This window comes from Natator depressus, chromosome 21 (assembly GCF_965152275.1).
Source record: "Natator depressus isolate rNatDep1 chromosome 21, rNatDep2.hap1, whole genome shotgun sequence".
Classification (NCBI taxonomy): domain Eukaryota; kingdom Metazoa; phylum Chordata; order Testudines; family Cheloniidae; genus Natator; species Natator depressus.
Genome location: NC_134254.1, coordinates 13,948,939 through 13,963,215, shown reverse-complemented (window position 1 = coordinate 13,963,215; position 14,277 = coordinate 13,948,939). Strand labels below are relative to the sequence as shown.

The 14,277-nt window shown below is 53.7% G+C and overlaps 1 protein-coding gene across 3 annotated transcripts in view; it reads right to left on the bottom strand.

Moving 5' to 3' along the window:
• Positions 1-1,091: 1,091 nt before the first annotated feature.
• The window catches only part of PPFIA4 (PTPRF interacting protein alpha 4), a 166,783-nt gene continuing 153,597 nt past the window's right edge, over positions 1,092-14,277 (bottom strand). For all 3 annotated transcript variants that reach the window (XM_074936405.1, XM_074936404.1, XM_074936406.1), the window contains 4 exons: positions 13,797-13,865; positions 8,036-8,213; positions 5,416-5,510; positions 1,092-1,742 (listed from right to left, as the gene is read on the bottom strand). In XM_074936405.1, the coding sequence (XP_074792506.1) occupies positions 5,452-5,510; positions 8,036-8,213; positions 13,797-13,865 (306 nt within the window). In that variant the 3' untranslated portion in view covers positions 1,092-1,742; positions 5,416-5,451. The remainder of the gene's footprint in view (positions 1,743-5,415; positions 5,511-8,035; positions 8,214-13,796; positions 13,866-14,277) is intronic.

The following is a 14,277-nucleotide window of genomic DNA, read 5'->3' as shown; positions in this document are numbered from 1 at the left end:
TGCAACTGTACAGTCTCTCTGATATTGCACTTCCAAACACACATGATGAGTATAGGTCATTCCAGCCATCTATAAATATCACACCAGAAACAGGGGCCACACAAGGCAAAAGTGGCATGAGGAGACAAAGAGATCCTACCCTACAAGGAAGAAATGGAAAGAGTCAAGAGCCTCCTGCACCAGTTGCTACCTAACCTCAGAGGGGTGGGTGGTGGGAGCTCCCGCTGCACCCACGGCTGGGGCAGGTGTGGTCATTTCCTGGGCGACCAAGCAGGAAAGGGAGGGGTGGGGAGATCATCTGCTGTTTGAACGTCTAATGTGTCATGTGCACTTCTAGAGCCTATGTGGCTGGAGAGGGAGGCGTGGGGGCAGCTCCCGGCCTCCCCCTCACAGCCCATGGCAGATCGGTTTGGTGCCTCGAATCCTCAGAGTGCTCTCAGCATCAGCTCCGTTCACACACACACAGATACTGCTCAGTGTACACACGGCACGCGAAAATACTGCGTAACCCGGCCTAGTCACTAAGCTCACCTCTCCGTGAGGGGCAGCCCCCTCCCTGCACCAGCACAGACCCCTCTCACCCCACCCCCGAGGGCAGCCCCCTCCCTGCACCAGCACAGACCCCTCTCACCCCACCCCCGAGGGCAGCCCCCTCCCTGCACCAGCACAGACCCCTCTCACCCCGCCCCCGAGGGCAGCCCCCTCCCTGCACCAGCACAGACCCCCCTCACCTCCTTCCCCACTGAGGGCAGCCCCCTCCCTGCACCAGCACAGACCCCTCTCACCCCACCCCCGAGGGCAGCCCCCTCCTTGCACCAGCACAGACCCCTCTCACCCCACCCCCGAGGGCAGCCCCCTCCCTGCACCAGCACAGACCCCTCTCACCCCGCCCCCGAGGGCAGCCCCCTCCCTGCACCAGCACAGACCCCTCTCACCTCCTTCCCCACTGAGGGCAGCCCCCTCTCTGCACCAGCACAGACCCCTCTCACCCCACCCCCAAGGGCAGCCTCCTCTCTGCAGCAGCACAGACCCCTCTCACCCCACCCCCAAGGGCAGCCCCCTCCCTGCACCAGCACAGACCCCTCTCACCCCACCCCCAAGGGCAGCCTCCTCTCTGCAGCAGCCCATAAGCCCTGTGGCTTGGTGCTGAAGCCTGGTGTCTTCCCCAGCCCGCGGGCTGTCCTGGCAGAAGCTTCTAGCCGTGAGGCCTGGCACCATGGCTCGTGTATTATAGAGAAGGGGGATTCCCTCTTGTTCTCTTGGCAGAGGGCTCCTTGGCTCCCTGGTGCCCGCGGTGAGGAGACGCCAGCGTGGCTGCCCTCAGCTATATCAGCAAAACAAAACAGACACAGAAACAAAGTGGACAAATCTTGCAGGCCGGCCTCAAGGCGTCTCCGCCCCGCACATGGGGCCAGACCTTTCTGACGGAAACACGGCGCGGCCAGCTGACCACGCCTGCGGCAGAGAGGTGCCCCGTGCCGCTCTCGGAGGAGCCTGTGTCCGTGAGGCAGGTGAGGAGGGAGGATGGCTGCAAAGCCACAGAGGTTACCGGGACCTAGGGGGACCCAAGAGGAGACCGGGAGGGGGTGGGGTTGTGTACAAGCGGGAGGCGGCGAGCGTCCTTTTCGGTCCACGTGGCCTGTAGCGTCTGGTCTTTGGAGCAGAGGAGCAGACGTGGTCTGGGATTCCGGCCTAGTCCCGGAAGGCAGCCAGCAGATAGCCATACAGGTAGTGGGAATGTGCTGCAAGACAAAGTGCGAGAGGCCCTGTGAGCATGAGGGGACGTGACACTGAGCTGCAGCAGCTTCCACTTGCCTTCCTCCAGGGGCTCGAGCAGCTGGGGCTTGCCGTGGAGCAGGGCAGGGGGTTAGCAACCCCCCGGCTTATCTACCTCAGGGACTTCCATAGCTCCCATTGCCATAGGGTCTAAGCGTTCCTTGCAATCTTTACAAGGGTAGTACAATCTTTACCCTCACATTCTGCTGGGAGGTAGGGCCGGGCTTTTGCTCCATTGCACAGATGGGGACTGAGGCCCAGAGAGGCTAGGTAACTTGCCCAAGGTCACACAGGGAATCTGTGGCAGAGCCAGGAATTGAACCTGGGTCTCTGGCTAACACCCTCACCACTAGGCTGCACTTTTTCCATTCCAGTGGGGCCCTCCCAAATCAGGAGGTGGAGGCAGCTCCAGGACAGAGACCAGGCCGGCTGTTTGCGCAACGCCAGAAGGTTGGGCTTGTCAGGGACAGTCCCCTGGGGGCAGGGACCAGATCTGCCTAGGTCTCTGGACAGCCCCTAGCACAGAAGGACCCTGGTCTGTAGGCACCACTGCAGTACAGATAGTAACAACTAATAACAACCAGCTGGGAGAGCAATGGGAGCATCCTCTCAGGGGGCGCAGTGTTTCCATCGGCCAGAGCTGCCCCTGCTGTACAATGCATTGATCGGCACCTGGAGCAGGATCAGGGAGAGTCCGATGTCCTCACAGGGTGTGATGCAGGAGAATGCAAGAGCCCTGTGATCCATCCCCTTCGTGACTGGTAGCACATCTCCATGAGCCCCAAGAGGAGAGCTCTGGGCCTGCCCTTGCCCCCTGCTCAGCCCCTCCCCAGTCACCAGCTCTCAGTGAAGATCACCTGGACCAATCCAGCAAGCGAGCAGAGGGGAGCAGTGACCTCGGAGTTAATGGGAATGGGGTGCACTCTAGACATGCAGATTTGAGTAATTGCCTCAGGGGCAGACAGGTCCCCGAGGCCAATGCACCTGATGCAGGCCCAACGCTGGCTTAGTTGCTCTGCGCCACCCTCAATGGCCCTCCATAGTCTCACACTGAACATCATCCTCCCCAGGCTCCAGGCTGCATGGCCTTCACGTCAGATGTGTTGGCCCCCCTCTGTACTCGTCCCCCTGCTGCAGGCCCGCCAGGCCCCTGTGCTCCAGTTCCACGTACCGTGCCCATTCTAACGCCTTCTGGCCAGCACTGCAAAGCACGGTCACCCGCTCATTAATGAATTCACATGCAGCAGGGGAGTGTCTTACTGAGGCTAACGTGCTTTGGAGCGGGGACGTGCTGATGAACAGAACTGCTCCACGGCGGATTGATGCCAGTGCTCTGTGCAAGCGGGCAAAGTGACCGGCCCCGAGTCACACAGCAAAGACATTGCCAGTGACAGAGCCCGAGAGTCCTGACTCTAAGCTCAAGCTCCAACCACTGGGACGTACCCTGTGCGTTACTCTGTCAAATCCCCATGAAGACGAGGGTGGAAAGTGACCTCCTTTGATGTCCAGGGCCGTACACTTGGCTGGGGTAAACCAGCACAGACCATTGATTGCCATGGAGCTGATTTACATCAGCAGATGACAGGCTGTAGAGGGTTATGAAATATCTTTCCTGCAATTACATTGGCATGTCTCTGCAAGCATTGTGGGGCTGTATCTCTACGTCCATCCACAGCACATCAGAAGAGAATCCTTAGTTAGAATTAAATGTTCAGAAAGCAGCATCCCATTAAAACCGACCTCAGAGGTACTGGTCCCTCCTCTTAGCCAGCGCCCTCCCCACTTGTCTCTTTATTCCCTGCTGCATACCGTCTAAACACTAGACTGGGACAAGGAGGGTGAGGGAATATTTTCTCTTGGACCAACTTCTGTGGGTAGAAGGGACACGCTTCACTGAGCTCTTCCTCAGGTCTGGAGTTAGCTAGGCAGGAGTGTCAAAGGACACTAACCTGCCACATGCAAACTCACGAATGAGCAGGAGACAGCGCTTGGTAATGCTGTGACAGTTTGTACTCTTACATTCACCCTTTTTACAAGTCTAGGATAAATTCTGTACAAAGTATGCCTGTAGGGCATCATTTGAAAACTCATAATATGCTGAACATTATTGTCCTGGTAAAATATATGCAGCAACATTGTATGTAAAGTTATAAAACTCTACTGTATAAGGCATGTGCTAAGTCTGGGGAAACAGCCTCAGACCAGTTCCCCAGAGACAAAAGGATAGCCTGCACTTCTGCTAGGTGCCAATATAATCAAATGGACTATCAGCTGGTTAAATGGCCACTCCTTGGCAGGAAAAAGGGTGTGAGTGAAAAATTTACAAAAATTGGCAAAGGAACAGACTTCTTGTTGTCTGATCCCCAGCTGGAGAGGATTCTCAGAGCAGAGGAAAAGATATAAAAATGAGGAACAGAGGCCCCAAATTACCTCTTTCCCCTCATGGCATCAACAACGTTTGAAAGGCAAAGGACACATCACTGAACTGGGGAACTAGTGCTGGCTGAAACATCCAGCCAGACTGGTGTAAGCAAATGGTGAGAAAAACCTTTTGCTTTGAATTCACTAAGCTTGTTAAGGTAGGTATTAGTTTGTGGTTTACCTTTTATTTCTTTGTAACCAATTCTGACTAATATGCCTCATTACTTGTAATCACTTAAAATCCATCTTTCTGTACTTGATAAGCTTGTTTTACTGTTTTATCTAAACCAGCACGTGTTTGGATTGAAGTGTTTGGGAACCTCCATTGGAGACAAAAGGATTTTGCATATCATTTTCTATTAATGAAATGACGGCCTTTCTATGGGTTTGTATTGTCCAGAAGGAAAGAGCTGGGCAGTACAAGACACACATTTCTGGGGACAAGTCTGGGTCTAAGAATTTGCTGGTGTCACTCTGCAATACAATTCAGGAGTGGCTAGCCGCACGCACATAATTCAGCTGGAAGTGATTTTGCATGCTGGAGGCTATTTGAGAGCAGGCCAGGAGCGGTGGTTCTCACAGCGAAGCCGTGTAAAAGGCACCCCTGGTTGGAGAGTTAAGGGGACACAGCTGTTCAACAGCCCAGATCGTACCCTGAGGAAGGTCACAGTGATGGTCTCCAAAAGGTGCTAACAGAAGCAACAGCTGAAGACGAGCTCTGTGTCACTCAAAAGCTTGTCCCTTCCACCAACAGAAGTTGGTCCAATGAAAGATATTTCCTCACACACCTTGTCTTCACTTTTATCCTCTGTGAATACCAGACTATGAGCTCTCTGGGCCATGGGCTGCCTTTGCAGCATTTGTATCTACGGTGCCTAGTGCAGCAAGGGATCCCCAACCGGGGTCTTTAAGCCCTGCAATAACAATGAGAAGCTGTTTACTTCTGAAGCTCCAAAGGAAAGTCCTGGGGAAATCAGGAAACCCTGCTGATATGCTAATGACCTCATCCCCTCTGGAACCTCTCTAGGTGAGCTGGCTCAGAGCTCCTTCCCGGGGCGAGAGGCGGAGAGGAGGACAGAGGCATAGCCATGCCAGCGAGAGGAATCCAGCAGTAGAAGGCTGTACTGGGTCTTTCCTTGGCTCGACGAGTAGACCCCCTGGCTGCTGCTTGGATTATTGCCATTTCAGCTACTGTACCTTGGTCTTCCTTAAACTTACCCACAGTCTGGGCTGATTCCCCTTAGAGAATGACCCTCAGCAGGAATACGTTCGAACTGTGGAGGTCTCCAATCTTTGCGGCCCAGATGCACCAACTGCAAGCCGGTCAGAGTAAAACACAAAGCATGCGATTAGGGGTGCCCGGGCCTAGCTCAGAATTAACCCTCAGCTGCCCACGGACGTGGCTCCAGCTGGGCTGTTGTTCGGAAGGGACAGGAGTTAGTTGTTTGGACTTGAAAGGACTGCATTATTTCATTTAATTAGCCTAAATGAGTGGCTGGTTCTGTACAGTAGGGTGCGTGCATTGCTGTCACACAACGAGAGCGAGTTCCCCGGCGATGTCACAGGGAGGCCAGAAGCAGACTGATTTGGTGTAACTCCTACTTGGAGGGGGGAAGGAGTACGTTACACCAGCTCAGATTCCCTTCAGCCTTCCCTGTGCTTGTGTAGACTCTTCTCTGAAAATCTGACCCAGGATGTTTGAACTATTCCACCTCTTGGGACATCATCTCATTTTCTCCTTTGTGAAGCCTGCCCTGCGGAATGCTTCTCTTGGGCTTTATTCCCCCTGCAGGGTGCATTCCTGTGTCACCAACTCTCGCAATCTTATCCAGAGTCTCCCACTACTAGGTGGTTTTCTGAAAGCCCCAACTCCTGGAGTCCCATGATTAGGTAAGAGGCTCTGTGACTCCTAAGTAAGTTTCTAGCCCACATGGTTGAGGAGAAATGCTTGGATGTATAGGCACCGACTCTGTGGGTGCTCCGGGCTGGAGCACCCATGGGGAAAAAAATGGTGGATACTGAGCACTCACTGGCAGTCCCCTATCAACGCCTCTCCCACTGGCACCCACTGGCAGCCGCCGATCAGTGCCTCCCGCTCCCTCCCAGCGCCTCCCGCCTGCCACGAGCAGCTGTTTCGAGGCATCAGGAGGTGCTGGGGGGAGAAGCGAGGGTGCAGCATGTTCAGGGGAGGGGGTGGCACTGGGTGTGGAAGAGGTGGGGTGGGGGTGGGAAGAGGTGGGGCCGGGGTGGGAAGAAGCAGAGCGGGGCATTGGGGAGTGGAGCGGGGGTGGGGCCTAGGCGGGACAGGCGGGCAGAACACCCCCCTCCCGCCCCCAGAAGATTACAAACTTGGTGCCTCTGCTTGGGTGTGTGAGTGCAGCCCAAAGCTCAGAAACCAGACGTCAAAGGCAACGAGCCCAATGGCCTTTTCTTTTTTTTTTTTTTTTTAATTCAACCTTGTGACTTTTTAGGCCAATCTCCTGCTTTTCGGGGGGGGGGGGGGGACTCACGATTTTGGAATAGCTGAGAATGGCAAACAGGGGCACCCTGCCTGGGAGGCGGGGCTCAGCGTACGTCCAGGCTTCAGTCACAGGACACGATGGCAGCTCGAGCAGACACGCCTGAGCTAGCTTTGATCGAGTGCTGCAGCGTGGGCCAGCTGCTCCGTGACGCCAGCCATGGCTTTCCTGCTTCCGGTTCTGGAGCTAGCTAGGTCAATGCTCGCGCAGGTAGGTCCACCGGAGCCGCGGTGGCACCCCGTGATTGCAGTCTAGCCATCCCCAAAGAGTAACCAGGGGAGAGTGGATCATTGCTCGCCTGCTCTAAGCTTCCGGCTGACCACAGCTTCGCAATCCAGAGGAGAGAACACAGTTAGGATGGGCCCCGGGGCTTGGGTGCCATCTCTCCCAGTTCTGTCACCAGAAATAGACGGGCTGGATGCTGGAATCCCTGGGGGAAGCTCTCTGGCCTGAGTGATGCGGGAGGTCAGAGTGGATGATCAGAATGGTCCTTTCTGACCTTTGTGTCTACGAATCAATGAAACGCTGCTGATGCTGTGGGACCTGCTACTGCCCTACGGCAAACAGCCCTTGATGCCACCCGGGACCTGGGCATCAGCAGCAGGGACGTCGATGCTGAACTGAAAACTAGAAATAGCAGCAACGTGGAGTGAACAGAAACTGGGATACAGAGAGGTGCCGCACTGTCCCCCTCGGACAGCAGCTGGGCTAACAGATACGTCAGAGCTTTGATCGTAGCTCTGTGGCTCAGCCAGGCTTCCTGGGGATGTCCGGCCCTGGTGACTTATGTTTTGATGTTATGGTGACAGACCTGTGACAGACAGACAGCTAGGGAGCTTGGTGTTTCACCTCCACATTGCCCTTTCATTAAGGTGCTCAGGGAAGAGACTGCACGGCCTCCCATTCACTGCCTAGGAGGTGTCCCCCCCAGCACCCTCCATGGTGGGTACAGATGTGCAATCATCACTTCGCTTCTCTGCAATCTCCTCATCCTCCTTGATTACCCCCTTTTCCCCCGGACGTGGCCCCAGGGCCTCCTACTTCTCGTGGATCTGAAGGATTTATTCTCTCTGTATCTCAGGCTAGTCTCCAAGTTTAGCCCAGCTACGACTAGCTCCCCTCTCAGACTCCCTTGGGCTGGATTTCCATTGTGGAGGCCAGCTTTCACCCTGGAGAATCACTGGGGCAATGACTTCTGGCTCATCAGGCACTAGAGCATGATGCTAACTGCTCGCCCAGGACAGCAGATGCTGGTTTGAGAGGCGTCTGCTCTGCAAAGAAGCCCCTGGGGAGCTGGGGCTGGAGGGCCCATGTCCTACCTTCTGGTGGCATTTTCTTCAGCGGGGCTGAGGGAGGCGGCAAGGGCACCAAGGCGGTGGCTCGGAATCCGGCGGGGAGCGTCTCGGCCGAGCCGCTGAGCATGTCGATGCTGTGAACGTCTCGAGGGCGAAAGCGCTTTCTCCAGGACGGGGTTCGCCGGAAGGCCTTGTCCTCACCCTGCAAGGGAACGGCTGGTTACGCCTTTCACAGCCAGACGCGCAGCACCGGGCACAGCGGGCTCACACACCAGTCGGGGCTGGGGGGGCGGTGTGTGAGCGGGGTGACACACGCTGGTGGCACAGTGTGTGTGCTTGAGGGGGGGAGGATCAGACACTGCCTGCAGCACCAGAGATGGACTCAGACACCCCTGCAGCATGGCAGGGGGGACGGACGAGATGACGGGGAGGGCTCAGCCATGCAGCTAAGGTACCGCCACCGCCCTTCCGTCAGTGGCACCCGCTTCCCCCGCATCCTCCATTCACAGCCCCCTGGGAGGTTCTCCGGCCGGCTGGCCCTTCCCTGTCACTAGCCCAAACTGAATGGCCCCCTCATGGGGCAGGTGAACGACCATCCCCGTGGGCTCAGCCACGCGGAACGAAAGGGCCACAAACTGCCACGTGGCGGCGTGTGACACCAACCCGGCCCAGCCATGACTCCTGGACAACAAAGGGTTTGTCTACAAGGAAAATTATTCCAGATTAAACAAACATGTGAATTTAAACATGATCAAGCCCGTGTGGACACTCCCAGGCAGAATAAAAGTGGCTTTAGGGCTTGCCTACACAAACAGGGACACTCAGGAAAGTGAATCCTAATTAACTTTTAAAAGTACATTAGTTAACAGCATTAAACCTCTCTGTGGACACTCTCATTCAGAATTAAAGTGGCCTTGGAACTGAATTAAATGAAAGAGAATTAAGGTCACTTTAATTCTGAATGAGAGCATCCACATAGGGGTTAGTGTGATTGAACTAATCCACTTTAAAAATTAATTTTCCACGTAGGCAAGCCCTTAATTCAGTTTAATTTAATGTACTTCCATAGTGGAGTAATTATCCTGGAATAAAATCCCTTTTATTCCAAAACAGAGAATCCACATGTGGCGCTATTCCAGAATGCCTCTTCTAGCCAGCCAATTTCCTCATGTAGACACGCCCTAACGCTATAAGCTCATGAGGGTTTGACTTTCCCAAGCAGCTACCGCCATGGACAAGAGAGAGACAACTGAACCAGGTCTGGAAGTCAGCGGCTTATCTCCCAGTGATCATTCCCTCACATCCCCTCGCATGTATCTCCCTCCATCAGGGAGTACAGATGTGCTTGTACAATGATGGGTGTCACAGAATTCATACGCTCTCATGCGGCACTGGGCACAAAGAACGTGCAAGGGCAAAGGTCTATGCAGCTGGCATCCACGCCAACAAGGCCCTTTCTGTCCAAAGAACCTACCCAGATACCAGGGCTTCTTTTCTCTCAGGTCTCGTTGCCCTAGGAGGTTTGTCCATCCTGCACTGGGATTGCCACTAAGAGTTAATTAACTTGAAATAGCACAGATGTAGGCCTGGTCAAAAATTTGACATCAAAACTGTTTTTTTGATGAAAAACTGGGTGACTGGTTTTTTTGCAACAAGTGTCTGCTCTCCGTGGAAACATCTGAATTTCAGCTGAAAAACTCAACGCCTCAAAACTGGAACAATTCCTCTGAAAACGGAAACATTTTTATTTGGCTCTGGTGCCGCAATGCCTCATGGGAATTGCAGTGGAGTTGCCTCATGTCTCCATTCAGCTCTATGGGCCAGGCTCCCTGGCAGACTATATCTCCCATGATGCAACCAGGTGAGGCTCCCATGATCCACCACTTCTTGCTCTGAGAAGACACCGTGGTGCACCATGACAGATGTAGTACAAGCCAAGCCTTTACAGGAGAACGGATGCATGAGGCACCCAAGCGACAACTCCCATGGGGCACCGCAGCATTTCCAAATCCAAATATTTCGGTATTCAAATTTTCACCGAAAAACCGAAATATTCCACAGGGGAAAAAAAAAAAGTAATTTTCTGGCTGGCTCTAATTTAATTATCGTAACCACCTGTTGACTTGTTTGTGTCACGTTGGTCCCTTCCACGCTTTTGATTCACTCCTCCACTGGCGGTCGCTGGCGCACGAAAGACTTGTCCAAAGCTGAGCAATGACTTCATACTGTAGCTACTCTGTAAAGAGACTGGCCTTGGCAGTGAGGGACCTGCACTTATTATCCGGTTTTTGTATAAAGGGCTCTGGGAAAGGGGATGGCATGAGGCAAAAGTAGGTGGCTTTAGGATGCTGTGTGGGCAAAGCTGAGGAACCCCGTTCCAGAGGGGCTGCTCAGGCCCCTGACATCACAGAAACTGTTTGAGGGCTTCCTGGCATACGGGTAAGGCTTGTCCTTCCCAGCTTAATGAGGTAGAACATGGGACCTGACGGTCTTAAATCAGACCCAGCTCTGGTCTGTCAGGGTAGTGGAGGCCCAAAGCCCAGACAGGCCCATGCCCATTTCTAGGGCAGGGCTGGCCAGGCGAGTTCCCTGAAGGGACCAAGTCCCCTGAGTGTGGGCTCCCATCCTGGCCTGCATGCCTTGGTGCTAACTGTAATCTCGGCTTCAGGGACGGAGCGTGCCTAAGCGTGTGCCTTTTCCTGAGCACGTGAAATGGAGGGGCCAGTGCGGCGGCGCGTTGCTGGAGAGAGAGAGGCTTGTTCCAGCTCTCAGTGTGCCTGGTCGCTGGCTAGAATGGTGGATGTTCGTTTATAATGGCGTGGGCTTTTCATATTGGGGTTTTAAGTTACATCCTGGTCACCGAAGGGCTGATTTTCAAAAGCACAGATTGCATTTAGACACCTAACTCCCCTTGACTTTGAGAGTTAAGCACCCGACGGCCATCTGTGCCTCCAGAAATCTTCCCGGAGCGGAGGGATGGCTGCTTTTTTTATTCCATATCAATCTACGTAAATACATAGACGATTTCCCATTGTCCCTGGGCTGCCGCTAAGCCTGGTCACCTTGGAAGTCATCTGTCAAACAGGTGCAGTGCAAAATGGCTGTGACTTACTTAGACTGTCAGCTCTGTGGGGCAGGGGCTATCTTTTTGTTGGGTGTCTGTACAGTGCCTAGCACAATGGGGTTCTGGTCCATGGCTGGGGCTCCTACGTGCTACCATAATACAAATAATAAATGAGGATAGTCACTGAGGGTGCCTGCGGTGGAGGTGCTGGGGCTACTACATCTCAAGTCTGCCACCTAGTCCTTGCTGTGCCGTATCCTTCCTGCCACGGCCATGGCATGGCTCACTTTCTGTGGAGGAAGACTTCCAGCTGACCCATCCCTAGCAGGATACCCCATATATTCCAGCTGTTTCTTGGGAACAAGCAGCCACTTTGTGTAATTTACTAGGAACCTTGTAACTCCACCACCCTGCTGGTGGGAAGGACAGACCCACCTAGATCCCTTCCAAAGCCAGTGGGGACATATATTGTTCTCATGGGGGAATATGCCCAATTCACATAACTGCACTGCTCCAAATACAAGTGTTTGCTACAAGGAGATGGTGCCAACTCTTGCCCAAAGGGCAGCACTTTGCTATGGCAGGGCTGCTCCCTCAGTAAGAGCCTGAGAAACATCTGGCAATTGGTGTGTACCAAGAGATTGGCATTTTCAGGCTGTTCCGTAAGGGGTGGAAATCACCTCTTTGAGGAGACAGTCTCACGGCCACCTCCCTCCCATTTGCAATTGCCTGTTCCCATCCCCGCTGCCATTCGGGATTCCATAACATCTCTGCAGCGAATGCTGGCTCGATGAGCCGTGCTGGCAAAGAACTCCTGCGCTTTCAATTGTCTTCACTGCAATGCAGGGCACACACCCTGATGGAAGCAGCGAGATGCAAGGATGAGCCAACCCCACAGGACCAGCCAGCTCTTGCAGACTGTGAGATCTTCTCAAACAGACTCCGCATCCAGCTACATCCTCGCCTGCCCTGAGGCAGCAGATAGGCTGATCAGGCCAGTCCATACTGGATGTCTCTGGGTTACACCTGAGCCACTGCTTGAAAGCTGCTGCTTTGCTTTTTCATCACTGATTAAAGCAGAGGAGGCCGAGACCAAAATTTTTAGGACAGTCTCTCTCCCATTGAGGCACCTAAATAAGCAGTCAGATTTTCAAAAGGGCTCAGCAAGGGGTGGGAGGGGGAGGGGGGCATGTTGGGTGCTGAGATCTTTGGAAAATCTGGCCCTCACTGCCAAGAACAGAAAGAGAAAGTGCAAAGAGACCCAGGGGCTGCATGCCTGTGATAACGACAGTGACCCGCCTGCCTCTCTCAAATGTTATGAGCAGTAATTAACGTCCTGAAAATCGAACGCGTTAGCGGACGTGCAAAGCGTTATGATGCATCACCCTAGCCTACCGGCGGATAGAAAGGGACACCGTGCAGGCAGTGAGTGGCTGACAGACTTGGTGGGATTTCGTCACGCGCCACGAGGCTTGATGGCTCGAACTTCTGAACTCGGAAAGTGCCCCACTCGGTCACCAGCCTCCGGTCCCATCCCGAGCACGGAGAATTCAGGCAGCACTGGTAGTGCGGTGATGCCCTGTGCCCGAGTACAACGCTCAGCCTGGCCTGGAGAGCGGCTGGTGCTGCGTGACGCCGGGCACAGGATGGAAACAAAATCCCCAGCACTGTGTCGCTGACGTCTAACTAGTTCTTGGTCCCCTCCCACCCCCAGTAGAAATGTGTGTCATTGCATGTTAGAGAGATCTTCAGAGCGACTGCCGCTGCCCCAGAACGTCACCAGACCTGCAGCATTTAAAGAGACCTTGCACATTCTTTGAACACAGGTTTGTATTTATTGACAGAATCATACACTGATCACGGTACATGAACCAGCTGGGACAGTGACTCACAATAGGTACAAAGTTACACGTCAGGGAGCGAACGGGCAGACACAGCGTGGAAACCTCTTCAAATTACAGATCAAAAACACACTTACAGCTGAGCCCCTTGTTAGCCAGCTTCTGCACCTGGCTCCTACCAGCCTTAGATGGCCAGTAACAGATAACACTAAAGCTAATTCTGCTCTAAAATCAGAGGAGAGCCAGCGTAGTCACTAAGAGCTGCCCCGCGCCTCTTGGGATTTGGCCCACAGAAAATGAATGTCAAAAAGACCCATTAGATTCCATCAAGTCTATTCCTCAATGCCAGACCGTCCCCAACAGCGCAGGGCTATGGCTAGTACAGGCTAAAATTATTCAAGTCTTACTGCTCCCCCCCTTTCCCTAGAGGGCTGACCCCACAACCTGTACCCTTGCTAGTTGGTGAGCCTGTTCCCTTTAACAAAGAGAAGAGCCAAGGTGCGGCTGATGCTGACACCTGCGCCTACAGAAATAATGCCAGAGCCTTGGTACCTTACAAAACATGCCAGTTTTCCTAGGGCAGAAATGGATCCTCCCCGCTGCTTGTGAGCAGCCATCCATGCCCATGGCTCTGTATATCCATTTCCTTGACCAGCATACCCCCCCAGAGTGTAACCAAGGTAGTTCAGGCCGTGCAGGGGTTTGAGCATTGAAGTCCTCTCCCGTAGGGGGTGACAAAATCAATTCTTACAAGGGCAACCTAGCTGTCATCTCCCCTCCAACCCGCTGCCGTGTTGTCTATTTCTCATCCTACAGAAGGGACCCACATCTTTTCAAATCCCCAGCACGACTCAGTCACAAGATAGTACTTTGTACTCACATCGTCCAGCCTTCTGTCCGTGCCCAAGGCAAGCAGATTGTTGAATTCTCTCTCCATCACCTGCCGTGCCTGAAAATAAGATCAAATGAGTAACAGTAACACCCTGTCCCTGGGGAATGACTGACACTAACACAGGGTCGCCATGCGCTCGGACAGATCCAAGTGTCCAACTTCCAGTGCAGCAGCTGTGAGGAAAGGACAGGTCCCTCCAAACGCTGCTGGGCTGCCATGTGACACACAGAGCTGAAGCTGGCTGGCTGGATCTTGCTACTCTAAAACAGATCCTTGACACGGTGAAAACAATATCAAACCCTCCAGTATCAATGGGAATGGCAGAGTCCAGTCAGGAGGAAAACCATTGCATTTTCAAGGCAGAGTCATTTGGATGACTCTCTCTTCATGTTCTGTGAAACCCCAAGGAGTACACACCAGCACCTCGGTACCAAGGAGATGGATGCCTTAGAAATACTTAAGTGGATGA